The 23,977-nt window shown below is 47.1% G+C and overlaps 1 protein-coding gene and 1 non-coding gene across 2 annotated transcripts in view; both read left to right on the top strand.

The window, feature by feature from the left end:
• The first annotated feature begins 20,152 nt into the window (after positions 1–20,152).
• Positions 20,153–20,226, top strand: TRNAI-GAU (transfer RNA isoleucine (anticodon GAU)). Its single transcript has one exon. It is a non-coding gene; the product is annotated as a tRNA-Ile (tRNA).
• Positions 20,227–21,321: 1,095 nt separating this feature from the next.
• Positions 21,322–23,977, top strand: part of EDAR (ectodysplasin A receptor) — a 28,760-nt gene continuing 26,104 nt past the window's right edge. Inside the window, exons 1-3 of the mRNA XM_063087952.1 lie at positions 21,322–21,372; positions 22,177–22,299; positions 22,986–23,167. Coding sequence (XP_062944022.1) covers positions 21,322–21,372; positions 22,177–22,299; positions 22,986–23,167 — 356 coding nt within the window. The remainder of the gene's footprint in view (positions 21,373–22,176; positions 22,300–22,985; positions 23,168–23,977) is intronic.

Below are 23,977 nucleotides of genomic sequence, written 5' to 3'. Positions count from 1 at the left end.
TTCAGGACAAGTCTGCAGGGCCCCCCCTTTGTTGGTGCCGCACTATAGCCCCTACCCACTCTGCTCATAGCATCGGTCCCCAGAGTTCTCCCTGATAAACATCTTGCACTTAAATCTCCAGTTCAAGGTCTACTTCCTGGGAACTCGACTTGTGAAGCAGGAGAGGGTGAGGACCTGGAGAGGGCAGGGCAGAAGTGATGGCAGGTGACAGCATGTCATGCCAATCACAGACCTGCCCTGGGCGTCACCACCCCCAGCACCACAGCCCAGGCAGAGCTCAGTGAATATAACCACCTCATGAGCTGATTTGTCTACAGCTCCAGAGAGGTGAATCTACCCACCCCCAGACACACAAGTCTCTTCAAAAACGACAGGAAATGAGGACGTTGGCCTCCATGAGCTCATGGAGTCTTTGATTTGGAGGGAGGTCATTTTCCAGTCACATCTGCTCCGGAGGCACTGAATACCCAGCCTGTGATAAATCACAGGCTGTGTGCATCGTGATTTCAACCGAGTCACTCTTTGGAGTGTGGGAAGAAATGAGAACATCCGTTTTCCATATGGCATCCAGGGCCAGGAAGGGGCTGGGGAAGCACACAGTGGCCTCTCTGGTTGGGGTTATTGGTTCCTGCCGCCCCAGATCAGCCCTCCAACCTCACAAGATTCTTTTTTATGTGCAAGAATAAGAATCTCATCACAATTTTTAGGGGAAAATAATGTTTTTATGATGAAGTTAATTACAAGTTGTGCACTGGTTTGAAGGCTGGGTTCTTAGGAGCAGTCCAAAGCACCAGGCAATGTCACTCCGTGCCACGACCGCAGGCCCAGGCCAAACGCAGCCATTTGTGAGCACGGACGACTGGGCCGTGTGCTCCTGCTTAAAGAAAGCAAAATCATCAAATGTTGCTGTATGTTTCAATACTATACTAATGCCGTTGCTTTTTTTTTCCAGAATAATTATTTGATTGCTTTTGTTTAAAATAACCTATGCTCATAGATTTAAAAAATCAAGCAATATAGAAAAATATGAAGAAAGTGAGGGAAAGAAATCTTAATTTTCCCACCCAGAAACAACCATTACTAATATTACATGGACATTCCAGGTGTGTGTAAAGTCCCTGGGGTATCTCCTGTAAAGAGCTCTGCTAGTTCTTACATGGATGGAAATAAAGGAATTCATAATACATGACAGAAATGTAGTAAGCTCTACCTAAAAAAAATAATAGTAATAAGATATATATATATATATATATATTTGGAGAATAGAGCACTCCTAACCAATTTTACTTTTAAGTACATCAAACATATCCCCGGCTAGAGAGCCAGCAGTTTGAGGACGCTTGGGGCCGCAGGTATTCCCGCGGCAGGTGCCCGCAGCCGTCCTTGTGCTCCGTCCGCACACTTAGGGCGCTCAGGTGCTGGGCCGGGCTGAGCGCACTCGGGGACTGTCGCATCGGATGGAGCTGCCTGCCTGCACTTGGGGCGGAGCTAAGTCCGGGACAGGGAGAGGGGAGGCTAAGGCTATCGGGTAGTGCCTGGTGTTTTGTACCCAGCTGCTCCCCCGAGCAGACAGACCCACCCCAGAACATTCGGCCAGGGCCGCGGAGGGCCCCCGGGAGCAGGGCTGCGCGTCCTGTGCGCTGGGGTCATTAGTTTGGTCGAACTGTCTTTGACTTACGGGAAGGGTCAGAGGGAAGGGCAGGACAGACATCCGCATTATGTGGAATCGTGGTGACTGGCTTTCTCAGCATAGTGGACTCCAAGTTCATCCGTGGTGCTGCGTGTTAGAATCTCATTCCTTTTTAAAGCTGAATAATACCCCATTGTGTGGATATACCATATCTTGTTGGCCCATTTGGGATCCATGGCATTTAAAAATAAGTATATTTCAAATTTTCTAAAAATTAGCTATATTTTTATTTTCCAATAATTTCCAATGCTTTTTCCAGGCATTCTTGGTGGCTGACATTTAAAACCCTGACAGTGCAAATAAGCCAAATCTTATTTATTCTTCTCAGACCCCTAATTGGCTCCCTTAAGACCCAGAGACACTGTCCCCTGTTAAGAATTTATTAAATTAATGTCTCAAGACTTTAATTTTTTAAATTTTATTTTATTTTAGTACCAGTATACTCTAGTTCCAAACACTTTGGTATCACTTGAGGGCTCTTGGCATGGGAATAAATAAATAAATGGCATTCAAACTGCTAGAGTAGTGAGATGCATAATGAAACACCTAATAAAAGGTGTCTTTAGATGTTCCATGCTTGGATTCAGGAGCATAGCATTCCCACTGGCCCCTGGCATAAACAGTGTGCCCGGGAGGAGGGGCTCAGCCACACAAGTTTGGCTGATCGTCACAGCGTGTGTCCCCACAGAGGACCCGTGTTCTGGCTCGGAGCAGGAGGCTGCTCATAAAGGCAGTGCCACCGCGCATACTCACACCTCCCGTGATCGCTCAGGGGTCAGAAGCTCCAAACTGTGCAAATACAAACCAGACAGCATGGTGCAATTTTTTTAAATTACCAAACAGGTATGATGTGACTGAGGAAAGCTCACCCCTTTCTACCACAGGAAATATCTAAGCTGCAAGGAAGCAGGGACACCATGGGCCTTCTGCACCACCCAGACATCAGCGCCTCTCGGCAGGGCAGGTAGGCGGTCACCACACCTCCCCATGTGGAGGTGAGGAGCCCTGACTCTGTGATGGCCTCTTCCTCTGCACTGGAGGACCATGCAGCCCTCTTTCCTCCCTCCGGGGCCCATGCCCCTGGACCAGGGCCTGCACCTGATAACACTGCAGTGCTCCACCTCCACCCCCACCAGCACCGGCACAGCAGGGCTTAGTGCGGTCTATGGAGGGCAGGAGTATTCCAAGTCCTTCCCAGAGGAGGAATGAGTTTGCTCCTGTGTGGCTGGACAGTCACTGCGTGTGCACATTCCTAACCACAGTCTACGTCGAACTTTTTACATTCAAAACACCTTACGCAAATTCATTTCATCTCACCCAGTGAGAATGCGGGGCAGGGAGCCTGTCTTGCATTTCAGAGGTGAGGAAACTGAGGTGTAGTAAGCTGGGATGATGCGGGGTCATGGGCTCAGGGCAGCCTGGCACCAGCTGCAGGGGACACACAAATAACCTGAAGGAAGGAGCTGCCCATCCCACCAGATCTGTCTCCCCCAAACTGGAGAGCAGATACCAGCCCCCAAGAAAGACAGGGTCAAGTGAGGACTTCTACTGTAACTCAATACACCAGGCCAAGGAAAACACACACCATCTTTGCTCCGAAAATTTCATTTCATTTCAAATTTTGGAAAGAGCTCAGCAGCAAGTCCTCCCAAACCTGTGGTGGCTGACTCACAATGGCCTGACATCACACTGGCCTGGGTCTTTCAGACTAGTCACTGCCTGTCTCAGTGAGCACAATGCTCCTGCTTTCTATTTAAGAATGCTTGGGGCTTCAGCAGCGACTTCGGCCCCTCCACCTGGAAGAAAGGCACAGGGTGGAAAATGAATGTGGCGTACTTGTAATTTAATCTGAATCCCATTAGTATACAATTTAACTGTATGAAAAAGGAAGTAGACCAGGAGTAAGACGCTCTCCCCTCAATCCCGGTGACCTCAGCTCTGAGGAACAGAAACACGCCCTCCACTTGTCCCCCATCCGGCAGGGACCCTGGGGACACAGAGCACATCATCTCAGGGTTCCTGCTAGACCTACAGGTTCCTTGACTAAGGTTGCCCTCCTCAAGGCCTTCCCCTTACTGTACTTGAAAAGAGAACTAAGAAAAAAAACCCAATTCTCTTTCAAACCAGTAGAACAAGACCCTGAATTTGACAGGAAGCATCCAAATTTACGAGCTACTTGCTTCATGTTGGGACTCGAATCTAAGGGAGGGAAAAAAAGTCCTCTCTGCAAGGGACATTTAGTGGTTATTTATAGCCCTGCACCTTCCGGGTCACCTGCCTAGTGAAATGCCATCTGTGCTGGGTGCTTTCCACCTTGGAGAGGGCGGAGGTGGGAAGGGAGGATCGAATCCCAGGATTAGGAGCAGGGAGAGACCCATCCACATGTGAACAAATACACACACGATCCTGCCCACTCACACGTAAAAGACGGCAGTGCGTGGAGACTTTTTGTTGCTGCTGTTAAGTTTCCTTAGTGTACCTCAAGCTAAAGCTCACAGGGCATGAACCCTTCATGGGAGTCCAAGCTGCCAGGAGCCGGCAGGAATGCACTGGGACAAATGCTCCAGAAGTCTTCCCAGGCCACTGGCGTGGAAGGTGATGGAGGAACTGCCGCCTCCCCAGCCTCAGTCTTCAGCTGATCCACCACATGAGGCCACCATTGGCCTTTTCTGGGAAGGGTGGGTGAATGATGGGGCACGCTGACCCCTGCAGTCCCATGGTTCGTGGTGGTTCTCCTGGCCTCGACAAGGATTTTCCAACTACCACAGGGCCCCAGGGTGGGGTGAAACCAAGGCCACTCAGCTCTGGGCCTGGCCTCCTTCACTGACTTGACCTCACCCCACCCCTAACCTTCACCAGCCTTCCTCGTTGTCTCCCAGACCCCTGTTCCTGAGGCCGTGTGGAAGTTCCCCCTCTGTCTGTGCGACCTCAGGCAAGTCACTCAACCTCTCTGAGCCTCCACTGACTCCACAGTTTCAATAAGGAGTGGTGCGTGCCTCCCTCACAACATTTGGAGGGTTAAATGAGAGGCCTGGCACTGGTAGGCCCTCCAGAAATACTCTCAGCAGGCTGAGTGCCAAGCGTCTGTCCACAGCAAACATCCCTGGGGCCCCACTCCCAAACACAGACCCCAGGGGAATCCGGAGACGCTCCTTGCAGGTACTCGTGCAGTTTCCAGCACACGGGCACACGAGAGGCCACTGCCTCCCCAGCCGCGAGGAACCACTGAGTGGGCAAGTCTCCCCTCACAGCAGAGCTTTGTCAGCTGGGACCTGGTAAACCCTCGCCTGCCATTGAGCTGCCTGCTTCCAAGCTCCCTGGAGGTCCCGGGCCAGGGCCACACACAGAGACTGGTGTTCATTTCTCCTCCGAGCCGATTCCGTGTGCGAGCGTGGAAAACATCCCAGCACAGGAGAGTTTGGTGAGGATGATTCCTGACAACGGCGAGCAGGCTGTTGTTTTCAACACACTCTAACAATCTTTCTGAAGTGACACTTTGAAAAGCGTCCACTGGGGTTGGCTCCGGGCCAGCGCTATCATTTTTCTTCCCCTTTGAACCTTCCCTTTTGACCACACACATGGCTGGTGTGCGAAGGGGCTGCATGTTTCATTTGTGGACGCTCAGAACTTGCATGTGACTTCTCCATGGCAACTGCCAGCAGGCCAGGGTGGACGTGGGTCTCAGGAGACCTCCAAGGGAACAGCTGGCAAGCTCGCTTCCTTCTGGCTTGCCCTGGTGACTGGAGGAAGGCACCGCAGTAAATACTCTGCTCTGGGAGGGCCCAGGGCAGGTTTAGACAGAAGCTGGGGGCAGCCCCTTCTGGAACCTGCCTGTTTGAGTCACCTACATCAAATGTAAGGTCAGAACTGCCCCAGGTCTGCAAAACAAGAGAGAACCATTTTTAAAACGCAATCTTAAGTTTTAAAAAATCAAATGGGTGAATGGATAAATATCACAGTTTATAATTACAATGGAATATTATTCAGCAATAAAAAAGAATGCACCACTAATTCTTACAACAGATGAATCACAGATATTATGTTCAATGAAAGAAGCCACTTGCATGACTCCACTTATATGAAGACCTAAAACAGGAAAAATCTGTTCTAATCTATAATGACAGACACTGGACCGGTGATGGGCCGAATGGGACTAGATCAGTGGCAAAGCAGCACCAGAAGGGCTCTGGAGAGAAGGCTGTGTTCCGTATCCTGCTAGCGGCACCTGCACCACGCCTGCATTGTCAGCCTGGCCTGTACACTTGGAAGCACTGAATTATATTGCAAATCTCATTAAAGCTGATTATTTTTTAAACTACCATCTTCTCAATAATAATATTAAAATGTGCACCCTTAATCAATAAACAATAAACCATAGGTTCTTAGGAGACCAGCAGCCCCAAGAACGTCACTGTCATTGTGCTAAACTATTTCCCCATCGAGGCACCCGCCACCTCGGGGCCAGAGTGTGTGCAGCCAGTGACATGCTGTGACGCTCTATGACGCGCAGGCAGGGCACTCACTGTCCGCTCAGAAGCTGCTGCTCCCACCCCGTGCATGGGGGCACCAGTCCAGGCGCAGGACAGGAGCGGAGAGCCCGCTGCCTCCTCTCCCGCGTCTCCTGGAGAGTCCCTCCACCCCCTGGGCTCATGGTGACTTCAGAAGGGCAGCAAAGAGGAGAAGGGAGCAGGTGCGTGGGGGGTCTGTGCCCTTTGCCCGCCTTCCCCTTCAGACAGCCACCCATGTAGGAACCACCCAAATAACCCCATAAGCGTCGTTGCAGAAGCAGTGAGCCCCGAGGCTGAGGGCAAATGAAAGCAGCAGCAACTTTCACCACCTCCTTGCTGCACTGCCTGCGGCAGCTTTGTAGCTAATTTAAAAATCTGTTGATCCTGGTGCCAGTAAAGGTTCATCTTCTTCAACTTCCTTCATCTCAATGGATGTCTTCTCTTTGGCTGTTGGGGTTTGGGACCGGGCAGTGTCTTACCGCGGCTGTGTGCTATGCTCTCGCTTTTGTTTCGTTGCTGAGCAGAGTCGATGTGACAGAGACACTTTCAGGCAGCAGGACTTGTCTCCACCTCACTGTGAATGTTTTAAGGTGCCAGCTTCTGTCCTTTCCTGGACTCCAGATCCAAGAGGAAGAGCTGGGTTTGGAGGCGACAGGGTGGGCTGAAAGCATTGCCTTCCAAACATCTCTGAGCAAGAAATGAGGCCAGGTCCTCAGGGAGAACCAGGCACAGTAGCCCCTTGGCAGAAAATGAGAAAGAGTTCTTGATTTCATCAGACGCACGTTAGGAAATAACATCCATTTGTTGCTAAGAGAAGACGATAGAGAAGTGACCCCAGAGGGACACACTGTGACATCCTGTTCTCAAACAGGACCTGCCGCCTTCTCCTCTTGGCCTTAGCCCCTGCAGTTCCCACTTCCCTTTCTCCCACTTTTCCATTGTGATTTCTGTCTAACTCCTGGCTCTCCTTTCTTCTCCATGTCTGGGGCAGTCTACCTGAACGCCCAAGGGAGTCAGTTGTCCCCCCACATGACACGCCACGTGCTCGCACAGTGCCCGTCACTCACCACTTCTCCCTGTTTGTCTCCGTTGTTGTGCTCGCCTTTCTCGTGCTCCTCACCACATGCGAGGCACCACCAGGGCAAGGAGTTGTTCAGTCTGGTCTAGAGTAGGTGCTCAGTAAATTTTGCATGCATGGATGGACAGACAGATGGATGGATGGATGGATGGATGGATGGACGGATGAATGGGTGGATGGACAAATGGAAGGATGAATGGGATCTATATTAACGCACTGGAGAGTGGCTGCTATTATGCTCAACAAAATTTCATGTAACTGTGTTTATATAGGAGTCCTAGAAAAACTGGCCTTTTGAAATTTAAAGCAAGGCCTTTTTAGTTACAACAACTTTACTGATTTCACCCTAAAAATGCCTTCCCTCGATTTTGATAAGGCAATAAAATAAACATTTCTTTTTTCAAAGCTTCTCCAGGCTCATCACTTCTATAAGATCCTTTCAGCTCTGAGACATTAAATGAAACAGAAATGGAACTGTTGACATGTATCTTTAAGGCAGGAGACTAGGATGAGGATAAGTGCTCTGCTCTGAACTTCCGGGTGGATATTTGCTAGCCCTGCTCTTTTCATGAGTAAGCCCCACGGTTGTGGTGCATCCAACGCCACATTTTGTACCGTGTGCAGGACAGCTCCCCCCTCCTCTGGGCTCCGGCTCCAGTTCACTGTTTCACAAATGTGTACACACCTGCTTAATAATGTAATTAGTATTCTGAGAAGCTGAAACCTAGTCTGATAAACAACAGTAATAACGCTGGTGTTTAGGGAATGTTTGGGGGCCTCAGCTGTCTACTGCGCTTCAGAAACAATTACCATTGTCACTGGTTTATATGTAGGAAAATAAAGACGAACAAAGATGAGATGTGAACAGATATTTTCAAAACACTGACTTTTCTGCTCTGTACGGCCTCTCTGGATTCTGCTGCTGAAGAGCTAACGATCCATGTGGAATTCTAAATAGTTCGACATGCTTACTTGTATTAGTAGTGATCCTTCAGAAGAAAACCTAGAGGTAGTCAAAGCAAATAACTGTTCCATGCATTATATTTATTCTATGTATGCAAGAATATCTATTTTCTGAGTATTACTTCAATTAAAACCAATAGATGAAATCTGGGGACTTTTATTATAAACTTACAACTCAAATTCGCAACTCTGCCAGCGTCTTCTGGCTCAGGTCTGACGGGCTGGCTGTACCGGGGACTCCTGCTGGGGTTTGGCTCCCTCTCTCCCTCTACTCAGTGCCTCCTCTGCCAGCTCCACTCCCTGCTCGTCACCCCACCCCTTGCCCGCCACTCTGGGAAGATCCTGCTTTTCTGTGAGGACCCATCAACCCCTATTCTATGTATTAACCCTTTAGAACACAACAGGTACCAAACAAGCATCCTGTGGTGGAAGCTGCCACCCGCCTTCCACCCAGTCTGTGGCACCACGGCTGACAGGGAAGTCAAAGCCAAGTCCCAGAACTGTGCTGGGAGTGGCCACAGAGAGCGCCCGAGCACAACGCTGCCCCAGAGAAGGAGAGGCCTGCCTTTAAGAGGAAGCACGGGCAGGCAAAGGCCGTACACACTTCCAATCAGGACATACCCTTGAGAGGAAGTGGGGACACAGCCGCACTCTGCAGGTGCTGCTGGGGGTCAATTTACCCCTCACAACTCTGGAGTCTTCACCAAGGACACTGAACGGAAGTTGCTCAGTGCGATGATGGAGAATGCTGACTGGCTCTTTAAAACCCTTACATGATGTTACTTAAAGCTCTGGGATGTCCCCAGCATGCTCTGTTGTCATTTCTGAATCAGTTTCCTTCTCTGTTCCTCTGGGATTCTGCTCCAGCCTCGGGAAGGTGAGGCGTCTGTGGGTCGTGACAAGACTTTTGAGCCTCTGCTCTTGGCATCTGTCCCCTGGCCACATTGCTGTCACACTGTGGGGCAGCCTCGCCTGCTTGGCCAGAGTGGCTGGGAACAGGACCGTCTATTTAATTTGTGGGACCCAGTGCAAGATGGAAATGGGGGCTCCTTTTCCAAAATTACTAAGCATTGCCAGCCAGAGAAGGCAAGCATCACCAGGTGCCGTGTGGGGACCCTCCCAAGCACGGTGGGGTGAGGGAGACCCCAGATTCCTTCCCTGCTCCTCCTCGTGCTCCCGTGAAGCAGAGCTGACTAAGCAGAAGTCAGAAAAGAGCGAGCTCCTCACAACCCAGCGCTTGCTGTCAGCACCACCATGAAACTCGGGAAGCTCCAGAGCCACAGATCACCCCTAATGGAAGCGTCTGCAGCTGCTCTGATAGTGACCTCTCAGGCCCCTGGCAGGATGAAGGTCTATCTCCATTGGTGGGACTCAGGGTCCCTCTGAGGTGGTGGAGGCCATGGGAGGAGGGGAGGGCTTGCAAGCTTCGGTGACCAAGACAATGTGACCCAACACACAGAAGTGCACGTGCACACACACGCAACATTTGTGCTTCCTGTGAGCGATGCACTCTGATACATTTTGTCCTGTTATCTTTATTCAATTACAAAACAGTGGTTGCAGCCCACACTGACTTCAGGACCTGCTACTGGGACATGATTTGTAACCTGAGAAGCACTGGCTTAGAAGGGGCACGACTGAGGACTGAGCAAGAAACACCTGTTGGGAGATGACCGTAGCCTGAGCCCAGGCAGAGGCGGGGGGAGGGAAGGGCCTACACAGATGGGCCTGGGGAGGCAAAGCTGTTAGGACCGAGGATGGACAGTGTCAGAGGCGGCAGAGTGACCAAGGTTGCCCCAGGTGTCCAGCGTGGCTGTGGGGTGATGTGAGGCTGCTACTCAACAGGACACAGAGGTGGTGGGAAGTGTCAGGGATCAGGGTTTGTCCAGTTTGAGACATATTGAGGGGCCTGGCATGGAGGGCTTCCCAGAGGAGGAGGCCTTGGGCAGCCACTACACAAGTTGTGCCTGGGAGAAAGATCTGAGCAAGAGAGAGATGCAGCTGTCACCAGCGTGGAGGCAAATCAGGTTCTAGCAAGTGAGGCGCATAGACCCTCACTGCCTGTCATGCCCAGCGACCATCTGTTTATTCACTAAACCGAGACCCTGTCCAGGCCTTGGGGCGAGTGTGGAAGAGAAAAGGCCCATCCTCACAGAGTATCCTCACCCACAGTTACACGTGCAGGGTTGGACAGCGTTGTCATCACTGGCTCTGCTCACAGGCCTCTCGTAGAACTCAGAAGAGACAGCCAGGGACAAGTGACAGGAAAGCGTGTCTCTCCTGTGCCTGAGAGGAAGGAGATCCAAGAGCCTGGATACGCCACGTTTAGCACAACAGTAACAATTGGTGAAGCCATCCTTGCATGTCTTCTGTACATTAGACATTATTTCAAGATAAAGCGAAAAGGTAGACACCACATTTTAAGAAGCAGCAAAGTTGTATCTAAAGCAATTAACCAAGAGATAAATAGAAATCTTGCCTATTTGGTGCTGCCCTGCTTCCTGGGGCCTGTGCAGCAGCACACCCTGTGGTCACTGAGGCCAGGGCAGGGTCCCCCACCTCCCCAGCCTACCCGAGGCAGTGCTGGTACACAGCAGGTGTGGGGCACTGTCCCCCTCTCTGGTATTTCTGAAGTACTCGGTGCTACCAGGCCCTTTAGCATAACTAACTCTTTTAATCCCACTACCACTGTGCATGTAGGGACTCCCGTTCCTCCATTTACCAATGCAGAGGCCAGGCACTGAGAGGCTGAGTCACTTCCCCAAGGCTGTGCAGCAGGGGGCCGGGCCACAATCTGAGCCTGTACCATGTGGCCTGGTTCTGCACTCTCACCAGTGCCCCCTGCCCCCACCAGCTTCCAGAACCATCAGCCAAATAGATTTCTATTTATTATCAATTACCCAGACTGTGGTATTCTGTTACAGAAGCACAAAACAGACTAAGACAGGTGCCCTCCCTCTGCCCCTTCATTGTCACAGTTATGGGGGCTCAGTACACCCCACCAGTTCTTTGGCCTCGCACTTCCAGCAGCAACATTGGGCATCAATGGACAAGGTCGCTGCCCTGTTCAGGGGTTGGGGATCCCCAAAACCAAGACAAACTGGGTCATGACTGGGAGCAACTGGCACAGCCCTGCCCACATCTCAGTCCTCAGACAGGTGTCACCCAGAATGCCGACTTCCGGCTCCCGTCCTGACCCGTCTGCCTTCCTGGAGATTGGTAACAATCGTAAAAATGCATCCAAAGCCGCAGACTTTTGGTTTTACTTTGTATATCTATTTATTTATTTTTCTTTTTCATCTCCTTGGGTTTAGCTGGGAATTTTCCTAATGAGCCTCAGTCAATGCTCCTGGTTGACACCAAGGTGCTGCTGGCCCAGCCCTTCCCAGCTATTCAGGGAAACCCTCCAAGGCTCAGCTATAATTAGAAGTCAATTAAATTAGAAACCATTATTAAGCTACTTGGAAGGCCTCCAATGCTGCCGAGCACCTCTGGCCCTATCTGCAGACTCAGTGGAAAGCCTCTCTGCTCACCCCACCATGCTGAATCCAAGACCAGGGCTGTGGACTGCAGAGACTTTGCTGGCACCTGGCCCTCCCCTCTGGCGAGGCTGCAGCCAGGCCTCCCTGGCCTCCCCAGTCTCCCCTCCCCTGCCCCAGCTTGCTCTGTTGCCAGCGGAAGACAACCAGCAAATTCACCACTGGGGTGCCTGGGTGTTTTAATCCTGCCTCAGTCCTCAGTCCATTTAGTATTTTCCACATGCAAGTGCAGCACCAAAATGCAAGGCCGCATGCTGGAAAGTGGGAAAGGGCAGCATCTGTATCACAAGAGAGTCCGGAAACCTAGACCTTCCCCAAAGGCCACCTGATGGTGCTTACCAAGTGTGTGACACCACCGAGGTAACTGGACCAAACAGCTGGAGCCCGGGGAAGCTGCAGGCTTGGCTCTGAGAGTGTTTGCTGTGACTCCAGTCAGCTCTCCCCTGGGATATCCTCTGCAGCCTGTTCTTAGATGTGCTTCTTCCAGTGCAAAACATCTTCATGGTCTTTTTTCCTGATCACAAAGCTCATACCTACTCTTTTAAACCACTCAGACAATACAGCTCTATGTAAAGTAAAATGAATGTTCCCCATAACTCCCCTCAGCCCTTGGTCATCCCCACCCTATTTCATTCCCTGCCCAAAAATCCTTGTTGGAAGTTTAGTGGGTTTCACTCCAGCCCTGCTTCTATGTGTGTGGAAACCTTCACAGAGGGCAGAGCTAAAAGGCCAGTTAGAGGTATCTGGTGCTCATCTCTCCCACAAAAAGAGACCAAAACAACAAACAACTATATTTTGACCAGAATGACTGAAGAAATATGTGGGGCACCAGGGCAGTGACAAAATCCTTGTGGAGCAGAAAAGATTGGGATAGCACTGAAGAGAGCACAGCAAGCACCCTGCCTCTGCTTCCTGTCTTCTTGCAGGGACTGGCTCAGAGTCAGGAAGAGAGAAGGCAAGTGTGGAAAAACCCCAGCTGTTTCCACTGCCCACACAAATGCCAGCAATCCTTGCCACAGGAGAGTGCCCCAGTCCTCACAGACCTCCAGCCCAGTTTGGAGAGTAGCTGGGAGTCTGTGCAGCTGCATAGCCTTATTGCAGACACCCAAGGAGAGCAACCCCCAGCCTCCCACCCTAAGCAGCTATGGCACAGCACCATCTTGAAACCAAACCTCTGGCTAGAGTGCATCCTGCCTGGGGACCAGTGGAAACTGGCTTCCTCCATCCAGAGGCTCCACCTTCATTCTACCATGTCCACATGGGCACTGGCAGGACCAGACTTTGGCTGACTGAAGCCTAGGCCAGACAGAAGGACTGAGACCTCAATGTCTGAACCCATGCAGCACACCCTCCTCCCAAGGAGAAAAGGCAGACCTGCTCGCTCAGCAGAGAAGCCGTCAATAAGCAGTGGTTCACCACATTCGCACAACCCGCCCTACACAACCTGCTGGCCTGCTGAGCCCACAGGTGCCGGCTGATAGCCAGCCCAGCAGGAGCTCCACCTCCCCCATGGCCCTACACAGAGCCTTTGGTTCCTGCTGCACTCATGTGCACCTGCTCCCTGACCAACCGATTCAGGCAGTCACTTTGCCTCTCTATGGCAGACCTTTACAGAGCTGCTGGGCCTATCTATACCCTTGCAGCCTTGCTCAACAGCTGGCCCAGTAGTCCTCTACAGTGCTGGCAGACCCTGCTGCACCTATGCACACCTGCTACCTGCTTAACAGTGGATCACGTGGGGGAGCTTCATCTCCTCTGGCAGAACCCCATAGAGCCACCTGGTCCTGCTGTGCCCATGCACAACAGCTCCTGGCCAGGCTGTGACATCCACTCTTCTGACAGGCCTTCACAGAGCTGCTTGATGCCCCCATCTTACACCCAAGAACACTTGTATACAGCCCAAAATATGGTTAGGCAGTGCACCACCCACTAGGAGAAAGAACCTCAGAGCTGTGTGTCTACTACTGGCCTGATAGCGGGTCAGGCAGCTACTCTGTGCCTCAAAAAAACTACCAAACAGCTGGTTGACCCTTTGTGCCTGCACACACCTAGCCCAACAACCAACCCAGAATCTCTGATCCAGCAAAACAAAGCTAGTGTTAGCAAAAACTCCCACAGTCTAGGTCATTGAGGCTTTGCAGACATCACTGATGAGGATTACAACCAAAGAAACTGCACGGAGATTACAGTATTGGTTCTACCCAAAACCAAAGCCAACAAAACCTATCCAAGAGACACCCAAGCATCCACATACAGGAAAAAGTCATTTCTATGTAACCTACTACAAAAAATTAGGGAAAGCAACCACCCCATTAGATGTGCAGATATTAATGTTGGACACAAGAAACATTACAAAGCAAGGAAACATGACATCTCCAAAGGAACATAATAAGTCTCCAGTAATAGATGCCATGGAAAAGGACAGTTATGAAATGCTTGTAAAGGAGTTTTAAATAATGATCTTAAGGAAATTCAGCCAGATACAAGAGAACACAAATGTCTTAATCAAATCAGGAAAACAATTCATGATCTGAATAAGAAATTTACAAAGAGATAGAACAGAAATCTAGGAGCTGAAGAAGTCAATGAATGAAATAAAAAATACAATTGAGAACTTTAACAACAGAGCAAGTGGAAGAGAGAATTTATGAACTGGAAGACAGATTTTTTGAAATTTCCCAGAGCAGGGTAGAGGGTAAAAAAAAAAGAAGGAAGAATGAAAAAGAGTGAAGAAAGCCTACAAGACTTATGGGACACCATTAAGTGATCAAACATTCAAATAATAGGTGTTCCAGAGGGAGAAGAGATGAGAAAGGCACAGAAACCCTATTTAATAAAATGATAGATGAAAATATCATGAGTATTGGTAGAGACATAAATATTCAGATTTAGGAAGCTCAAAGATCCCCAATTAGACTCAACCCAAAAAGACCGTCTATGAGGCACATTGTAATTAAACTGTCAAAAGTTAAAGACAAAGATGAATTCTGAAAGCTGCAAGAGAAAAGCATCAAGTCACATATAAGGGAATCCCCATTAGACTATCAGCAGATATCTCAAAGGCCAGGAGAGAATGGAATGATTTATTCAAAGTCCTGAAAGAAAAAAAATGGTCAGCCAATAACACTATTCAGCAACGCTGTCCTTCAGAAATGAGAGAGAAATAAATTCCTTTCCAGACAAGCAAAAGCTGAAGGAATTCATCACTAGTAGACTTGCCTTACAAGAAATGCTTAATGGAGTGCTATAACTGGAAATCAAAAGATGATATCATCAAACAAACATGAAAATGTGCAAAACTCATATGTAGAAGTAAATTCATAATCCAAATTCAGAACACCACACTGAGGTTATGGTGCTGTATAAATCCTTCAGTCCTTTAGTATGAAGTTTTAAAGTCAAAATAGTCAAAAAAAACAACAACAGCTACAATTAGTGCCTAAGGAATATACGATAGACACAAATGTAAATTAAGGCAATAAAAAATAATTTGGGAGAAGAAGTCTCAAATATTTTCATGTGACTATAGTTAAGTTGCTATCAGCTTAAAATATTCATTATAACTACAAGACTCTATGTTAGCCCCAAAGTAGCCACACACAAAAATAAATTACAGCAGACACACAAATGAGAAAGAGAAAGAAAATAAATTTAGCTCTACAGAAAACCACCAATACATAGAGGTAATTAACAAGAGAAAAAGAAATGAACTAAGATCTACAAAACAACCAGGTAACAATTCACAAAATGGAATATGTTCTCACGTATCAGTAATAAACTTGAGTGTAAATGGATTAAACTCTCTAATTAAAATATATACAGTGGCTGAATGGATTTTTTTAAAAAAACAGAACCCAATGATATGTTGCCTACAGGAGATTCACCTAACTATTAAAGACAAACACAGACTGAAAGTGAAGGACTGGAAAAGATATTCCACTCAAAAGTGAGTGCAAGTAGCCATACTTATACAAAATAGACTTCAAATGAAAAACTGTAAAAAGAGACAAAGAAGGTCATTACATAATGATAAAGGGATCAATTCAACAAGAGGATATAACAATTGTTAATATATATGCACCCAGGAGCTCCAGTGGCGCAATCGGTTAGCGCGCGGTACTTATACAATATATATGCACCCAGCACCAGAGCACCAGATACATAAAGCAAATATAATTAGACATAAGGGGAGAGATAGATTGCAATTCAATAATAGAAGGGAATTTTAACACCCCGCTTTCAGCAATGGACAGATCATCTATACAGAAAATAAAGAAACATCTGACTTAAACTGTACCATAGGCCAAATGGACATTTACAGAACATTCCATCCAGTAGATGTAGAATACACATTCTACTCCACTGCTCATGAAACATTCTCCAGGACAGATCATATGTTAGGCCACAAAACATATACAGATTTTAAAAGATAGAGATTATGTTAACTATCTTTTCTGACCACAATGGTATAAAACTAGAAATCAACAAGAAAAAATTTGGAAACTTTACAAAAACAGAAATTAAATAACATGCTCCAAAACAACAATTGGGTTAGTGAAGAAATTAAAAGCAAAATTTAAAAATTCCTTGAGACAAACAAGAATAGAAACACATCATACCAAAACCTACACAATATGGCAAAAGCAGTTCTAAGAGGAAAGTTTACAGCAATAAATGCCTACATCAAAAGAAGAAGAAAGATTGCTAACAAACAACCTAACAATGCACCTAAAGGAACTACAAAAACAGCAAACTAAATCCAAAATTGGCAGAAGGAAAGAAATAATAAAGCTCAGAGCAGAAGTAAATGAAATAGAAACTAAAACAAAAAATTAAAAAGTTTGGCAAAATGAAAAGTTGTTTTTTTGAAAAGATAAACAAAATTGACAATGCTTTAGCTAAACTAACCAGGAAAAAAAAAGACTCAAATAAATAAAATCAGAAATGAAAAAGGAGACATTACAACTGATACCACAGAAATGCAAAGTACCATAAGAGATTATTATGAACAACTATATGCCAATGAATTTGAAAACATAGAAGAAATGAATAAATTTCTGGACAAATACAATCTATCAAGCTTAAATTATGAAGAAATAGAAAATCTGAACAGACCAGTAACAAGTGAGAAAATCTGAACAGACCAGTAACAAGTGAGAAAATTGATTAATAATACAAAGTCTTCCATTAAAGAAAAGCCCAGGACCAGATGGCTTCACTGCTGGATTCTATCAAACATTTAAAGAAGAAATAATGTCAATTCTCATCAGATTAGTTCAAAAAATTGAGGAGAAAGGAATATTCCTGAACTTCTTTTATAAGGCAAGCATTACTCTGATTCCAAAACCAGATCAGGACACAACAAAAAAGAAAATTACATGCCAATCTCTGATTAACATAGATGCAAAATTCTGCAAAAGAAATACTAGCAAACAGAATCCAACAGCACATTAAAAAGATCATTTGGTATGATCAAGTGGAAATTATCCCAGGGATGCAAGGATTATTTAACATATTGAAATCAATAAATATCATATACCACATTAACAAAAAGACAAAAACCATATGATCATTTCAATTGATGCAGAAAAAAGCATTGACAAAATTCAACATTCCTTCATGACAAAACTTCTTAACAAACACGTTATTGAAGGTGTGTACTTCAATATAATAAAGGCCATATATGACAAACCTAAAGCTAACATCATATTGAATGGGAGAAAGCTGAAAGCTTTCCCTCTTAGACCAGGAACAAGACAAGGATGCCCACTTTTACCACTTCTCTTCAACATAACCCTGGAAGTCCTAGCCAGCGCAATTAAACAAGAGAAAGAAATAAAATGTATTCAAATAGGAAAAGAGGAAGTCAACCTGTCCCTGTTTGCAGATGGCATAATCTTATAATGTAGAAAACCCTAAAAGAACTGTTAGAACTAATAAATTCAGTAAAGTTGCAGGATACAAATCAACATACAAACATCAGTAGCATTTGTACATACTGGTAGCAAACTATCAGAAAAAGAAATCCAAAAGCAATTCCTTTTACAATAACTACAAAAAAAATACCTAGGAATAAACTTAACCAAGGAGGTGAATGACCTCTACAATGAAAAATATTGAACTTTACAGAAAGAAATTGAGTACACAAATAATTGAAAAGATATCCCATGTTCATGGATTGGAAGAATTAATATTGTGAAAATAGCTATTCCACCCAAAGCAATCTACAGATTTAATGCAATCCCTATCAAAATACCAATGCCATTCTTCACAGAAATAAAAAAAAAAAACCTAAAATTTATTTGGAACCACAAAAGACCCAAAACAGCCAAAGCAATCCTGGCAAAAATGAACAAAGCTGGAGGCATTGCACTACCTGATTTCAAATTATACTACAATACTATAGTAACAAAAACTACGTGATTCTGGCAAAAAAAAAAAAAAAAAAAAAACAGACACATAGACCAATGGAACAGAATAGAGAGCCCAGAAACAAATTCATGCACCTACAGCCAAATGATCTTTGACAAAGGTGTCAAGCAAACATATTGGGGAAAAGACAGTCTCTTCAATAAATGGTGCTGATAAAACTGGACATCCGCATGCAGAAGAATGAGACTAGCTCTCACCATGTACAAAAATCAACTCAAAATAGATTAAGGATTTAAGTGTAAAACCCAAAACTATGAAACTACTAGATAAAAACATACAGGAAATGATCCATGACATGGACTGGGCAAGGATTTTCAAAACAAGACTTCAAAAGCACAAGCAATAAAAGAAAAAATAGACAAGGGGGATTATATCAAACTAAAAATCTTTTGCACATCAAAGAAACTGTTAACGGAGTGAAGAGACAACCTACAGAATGGGAAAAAATATTTGAAAACTCTCCATCTGACAAGGTGTTAATATGAAGAATATATAAGAAACTTAAACAGCTCAACATAAAAAACCAAATAACCAAATTGAGAAGTGGGCACAGGATCTTAACAGACATTTCTCAAAAGAAGACATACAAAACAAGCACATGAAAAATGCTCCACAGCACTAATCATCAGGGAAATTCAAATCAAAACAACAGTGAGATACCACCTCACTCCAGCTAGAATGGCTGTGACCAAAAAGACAAAAGAAAACAAGTGTTGGCAAGGATATGAAGAAAAGGGAACACATGCACACTGTTGGTGGGAGTGTAAACTAGTATAGACATTAAGGAAAACACTATGGAGGTTCCTCAAAAATTAAAAATAGAACTGCCATATAATCCAGCAATCCCATCACTGGGTGTAGACCCAAAGGAAATGAAGTCAGTATGTTGAAGAGACATCTGCACTCCCAGTTTATTACAATACAATTTATAATAGCCAAGATATGGAATCAACCTAAGTGTCCAACAATGAATGAATGGATATTTTTTTTAAATGGTGTTGTGTGTGTATACACACACAGTGGAATACTATTCAGTCATAAAAAGAGAATGAAATCCTGTCATGTGCAGCAACATGCATGGACTTGGAGTACATTATGTTAAATGAAGTAAGCCAGGCACAGAAAGACAAATACCACATGATCTTGTTCATATGAGGAATCTAAACAAAAAAATTTTTTTTAAGTTGATAATATAGAGGCAGAGAGTAGGAGGTGAGGGGGGCGGAAAACAGGGAGAGGTTGGCCAATTGGTACAAAATTCAATTAGATGTGAGGAATAAATTCTGTTGTTCTGTTGCACAGTAGGGTGACTACAGTAAATGGTTAAGTTTTGTATATTACATAACAGCTAAAAGAGAGGCTTTTGAATGTTTTTACCACAAAGAAATGATAACTGCATGAGGTGATGGATTCACTAACTAGCCTGACTTGATCATTATGCAACATGTATATATGAAAACATTAGATAGTACCCCATAAGCATGTACAATTACGATATGTCAGTTAAAATTTTAAAAAAGAGTTGAGAAAAAAGCAAGAAACCTTTACAAATGCAGCCACAAAAGCATTCTTTATAATTTCTTTTTCACTCAACAACAAATGGTTGATCTCTGCATGGTATTCTAGGGATCGGATGTTCTGTTGGATATTTTGTTGGCATTTTGTTTGATGCAATGATAAGCAAGCATAATATCTTAAGGCCCTGCCTGGATTTTATCCAACCTCTTCCACAGGAGTGTGGCACTTGCTGTTCCGTATCGGGAGGCAGGAGGACAGGTATCTGCCCAGGGCCACTCTGGAAGGTACATGGACACTGTTGCCTCTGCCGGCTTCTCTGTACATATCTATTCATTGGGTGCTTCTCTTAAATGTGTTCTCTCTCCAGAAATCTCACAGGGCAAGGCCTTAAATCCTGAGGGATTTAGAAAAGAAGATTAGGGCTGGCCGGTTGGCTCAGTTGGTTAGAGCATGGTGCTGATAACACCAAGGTCCAGGGTTTGATCCCTGTACCGGCCAGCTGCCAAAAAGAGAGAGAGAGAGAGAGAGAAAAGAAGATGGTGTCTGCCCACCACCCAGGTGATTTACCTCTCCTCAGCAGCAACTCTGGCCACAACCAAAGGTGAAAGGTCTTGTTGGGAGGTGGTTCCCATGGCTCAGCTTGACATCTGGTCTAAGTCAGCCATTGATTCTTCAAGGTTCTTCACAACCCAGCCTCTAGAAAACAGCATGATGTTTTGTCCCGAATACACCCCCACTGTCAACACAGGACAACAGTGACTGGGAATGTCACTGGGGAATTCAGGCACTCATATGAGCACATCATCTCTCTTAGTGCAGCTAGACTAATTAGTACCCAGACTCCCAGATAAAATTGCTTTGAGTCATAAACACAGGTCTCCCATTCAGAAAATGAAAAAGTGAAAAATTAACACCTCCTCCTTCAAAGCAGTACATTAATGTAGTAGTTGGTGAAAAACATCTGAATGCCTGGGCTGAGGCCATCCTCTGTCCATTGAGTAGCTGTGTGACCTTGGGTAAGCCACTTAACCTCTCTGGACTTCAGTTTTTTCTCAACTGTAAAATTAGGTGATTGGACTTGTACATTCTCAAACACCCACTTAGATGGAAGACCCATTCTTAACGGAGAGAGGGCAGAACCTTCCAGTGGGGCTGGACCAGACTCTGTGTCCTGGCAGTGTCTCCAGGGCTCCTCCTGTTGGATTAGGACCAGTGTGGAGCACCCCATACTTACAGCTCATGCAAGCGCAGGCTTCTTCAAACTCTCTGAGCTGTTAAACACTAGTCACCAGCCCCAGGCTTTAACGACAGACTCTTGGTGTGCTCCGGTCCTTCCTCTTGGGGGCTGTATCTCGGACATGGCTGTGATGCTGGTAAAGGCCATGGAGTCTGCCTAAGGGGCATGGGGGCAGGCTCAGCTTCGAATCTGCGTTTTGTTAGGGTGAATTCATCCTTCACACTGTTGGCAGGCCAGTACTTTATATCCAGAGGGCTACGATGACGGCAGCCACACCCGAGGTTGGGAAACCACCGCCGGGGCCCACCCAGCTGGTGTTGACCAAACATGTCTTTCAGGTGAACCCCTGGGAGAGGATGGCACATGTGGGGGACTTTAAGTGGACGCCCTGGCTCCCTGTCCTGGTGGTAAGTGGCCCAAGAACCTCGCCACACTATGCCCTGACCCTGGTGAGGTTCAGCAGGAGCTTCTGTCCAGGCCACATCCCTCACCAGCTCCACTGCCTCAGACCAGTGCCTCAGCTTCTTCAGCCTCAGTTTGCACAGCTGTAAAATGGGAGCACTGATAACAGCACCTCCTTCAAAGACAAGGCCATGCCCGCAAAGTGCTGAACACCACCCAGGCCCAAATCAGATGCATGTCGTTGGTAGTTCCCTTGACAGGGTTTCATGGATAGAAACGTCCTTTAGTGCTTACTTGTGTTGTGATATATGGCCCAATGCCTGTGTGATGAGCCCACACTGTGGGCCACGCAGCTGAGAAGAATACAGAAGATCCAGCCCCCTGCCAGAGTCCCCCTGGAAAGGCCAGCATTCAGAGGAGCACCACTGTTTTAGAGGCTCGGGGGAGGGGGCCACCTTATCCATGGCCTTGGAGAGAATCAAGGAAAGATCGCATTGGTGACGAGAATTCAGGATAGGCCTTGACCATGGGATGGAGTTTTGACAGCAGGGGTGAGGAGGAGGTGGTTCCAGATGCGGGGAGGCAGCGGCGGGGGGAGGGGCATGCCCAGGTGGTTAGCTGAGAGTCACTGGGGACTTAGCACCAAACAAGCACCTGCTAGCTGGGCACCTTCACAGCTGGAGCCCACAGGGGAGCCCCAGCCCCAGGGCACCTCCTTCCTAAGCCAACCTCAGGCTGCTGGGCACTGGCGCCAACTATGTGTGTTTCCAAGGAGGCATGAAAGCCATAGCAACCCTCTTTTGTGGCAGGTGTCTCTGATGTGCTTGGCCAGAGCAGAATATTCAAACTGCGGCGAGAACGAGTACTACAACCAGACCACGGGGCTGTGCCACGAGTGTCCCCAGTGCGGGCCAGGGGAGGAGCCCCACCTGGTAAGACCCAGCCCTCCTCCGGCGCCATTGCGCTGCGTTTGCACCGCTGTGCAAGGTCACCAGGGTAAGCCACGCTGGCCTTCTGTGGTTGCTGGGCACGGAGATTGCACAGCGCAAGCTGCGATGACCCACGCAGTGCTGACCGGCTGGGTGAGGAGCTGAGCATTTGTAAATAGATCTCTCAGGAGCTCTTTTTAATATTTTTAGAGGATTGCGTTCCTATTTCGCCTTGGTTGAGTTTCAGGTCATCGACACTGGATGTGTGACTGATATGTCCTGCAGTAGCCGCATCTCCCTTCTCCTCCAGGAAGGCAAAGCAGGGATGTTCTGTTAAGCACGAAAAGGAGCGTCCAGGGTTTCAGGATCTGGGGTTCTCATAGAGAGCTGAGAAAAGTCAGATGCCAAGGGCAATGTCTACTGCCAGGGCATTCTAGTAGCCAGTTGGATTTATTCTGGGACTCAGAAGAGGGCAGGCAGTGTCTGGAGCCCACGTGGCAGGGAGAGGGCGAGCTGAGCCAGGGCTGGCAGATGGGGCTTCTTGCAGCTATGACAAGTCAGGAGGCCAAGGCCCAGCAAGAGCATCTTCTGGAACAGCCAGTGTTTTGCCACCCAAGGGCTGTTGGGCCACATCCTTGTGGGTTCAGCCACTGTGTTCACCTGTGTCCTCCGTCCCCTCCCCCGGTCAGTCCTGCGGCTATGGCACCAAGGACGAGGACTATGGCTGCATCCCCTGCCCAGCAGAGAAGTTTTCCAAAGGAGGCTACCAGATATGCAGGCGCCACAAAGACTGTGAGGGCTTCTTCCGGGCCACCGTGCTGACGCCGGGGGACTTGGAGAATGACGCCGAGTGTGGGCCGTGTCTCCCTGGGTGAGTAGAGGCACCACCAGACAAGCCCTGGTGGACAGAGCAAAGACCTAGAACAGGGGGCTGGGGGCTCCGCAGGCCTCAGCGTAGCATCACGCCTGCCCTGGGTCCTGTTGCATGAGGGGCAGCAGCCAGGACAGCAAGTCCTGTCATCTCCTATAGGCAGCCCACCAGGCTCTGTGTCCACACCTCTTAGTGGACATAAATCATCATAGTATCTTCCGATCGCCCAAATGAAACAAATGGGTTGAATTACTTATAATGAATCAACACATGTGAAATCCTTTGGAGAAAACTCCCACACAAAAGTGTTCTTTTTAGTACTTTTATTATTCTGGAAAAACTGAGGATTTAAGTCAGGGGATGCCTATAATTCCACCACAATTCTGCAATGTATAAAAAATCTCCCCAAAAAGAAAAGTGAAAATGCTATTGGCCTGAAAGACAGAAAGATAAAATCTTCCTTTTTCCAGGCGGGGCACACTAGTGAGTTCTGCCTGGGAACTGGAAAATACAGCCTTGACAGAGGGTAAATGCGAAGGCACAGCTGGTGCTGCTGCTTCCCTCTAGTGGCCACAAAACAGTGCTTTGCAAGGGTTACAGGTGAAAACAAAGCAGCAGAAGAGACTGCCCTGGTAGAGTTGGTGGATGTGGTGGTGGAGGTGGTGGAGGTGGAAGTGATGGTGACAGTGCAGGTGATGATGGAGGTATTGATGGAGGTTAGGAGGAAAGTGATGGTGGGGATGACGCAGGTGCAGGTGGTGGTGGAGGTGATGGTGGGGATGATGCAGGTGCAGGTGGCGGTGGAGGTGA

The sequence above is a fragment of the Cynocephalus volans genome, chromosome 2 (assembly GCF_027409185.1).
Source record: "Cynocephalus volans isolate mCynVol1 chromosome 2, mCynVol1.pri, whole genome shotgun sequence".
Classification (NCBI taxonomy): Eukaryota; Metazoa; Chordata; class Mammalia; order Dermoptera; family Cynocephalidae; genus Cynocephalus; species Cynocephalus volans.
Note: the sequence above shows the minus strand (reverse complement) of the source record. Positions and strands in the feature narration are given on the sequence as shown.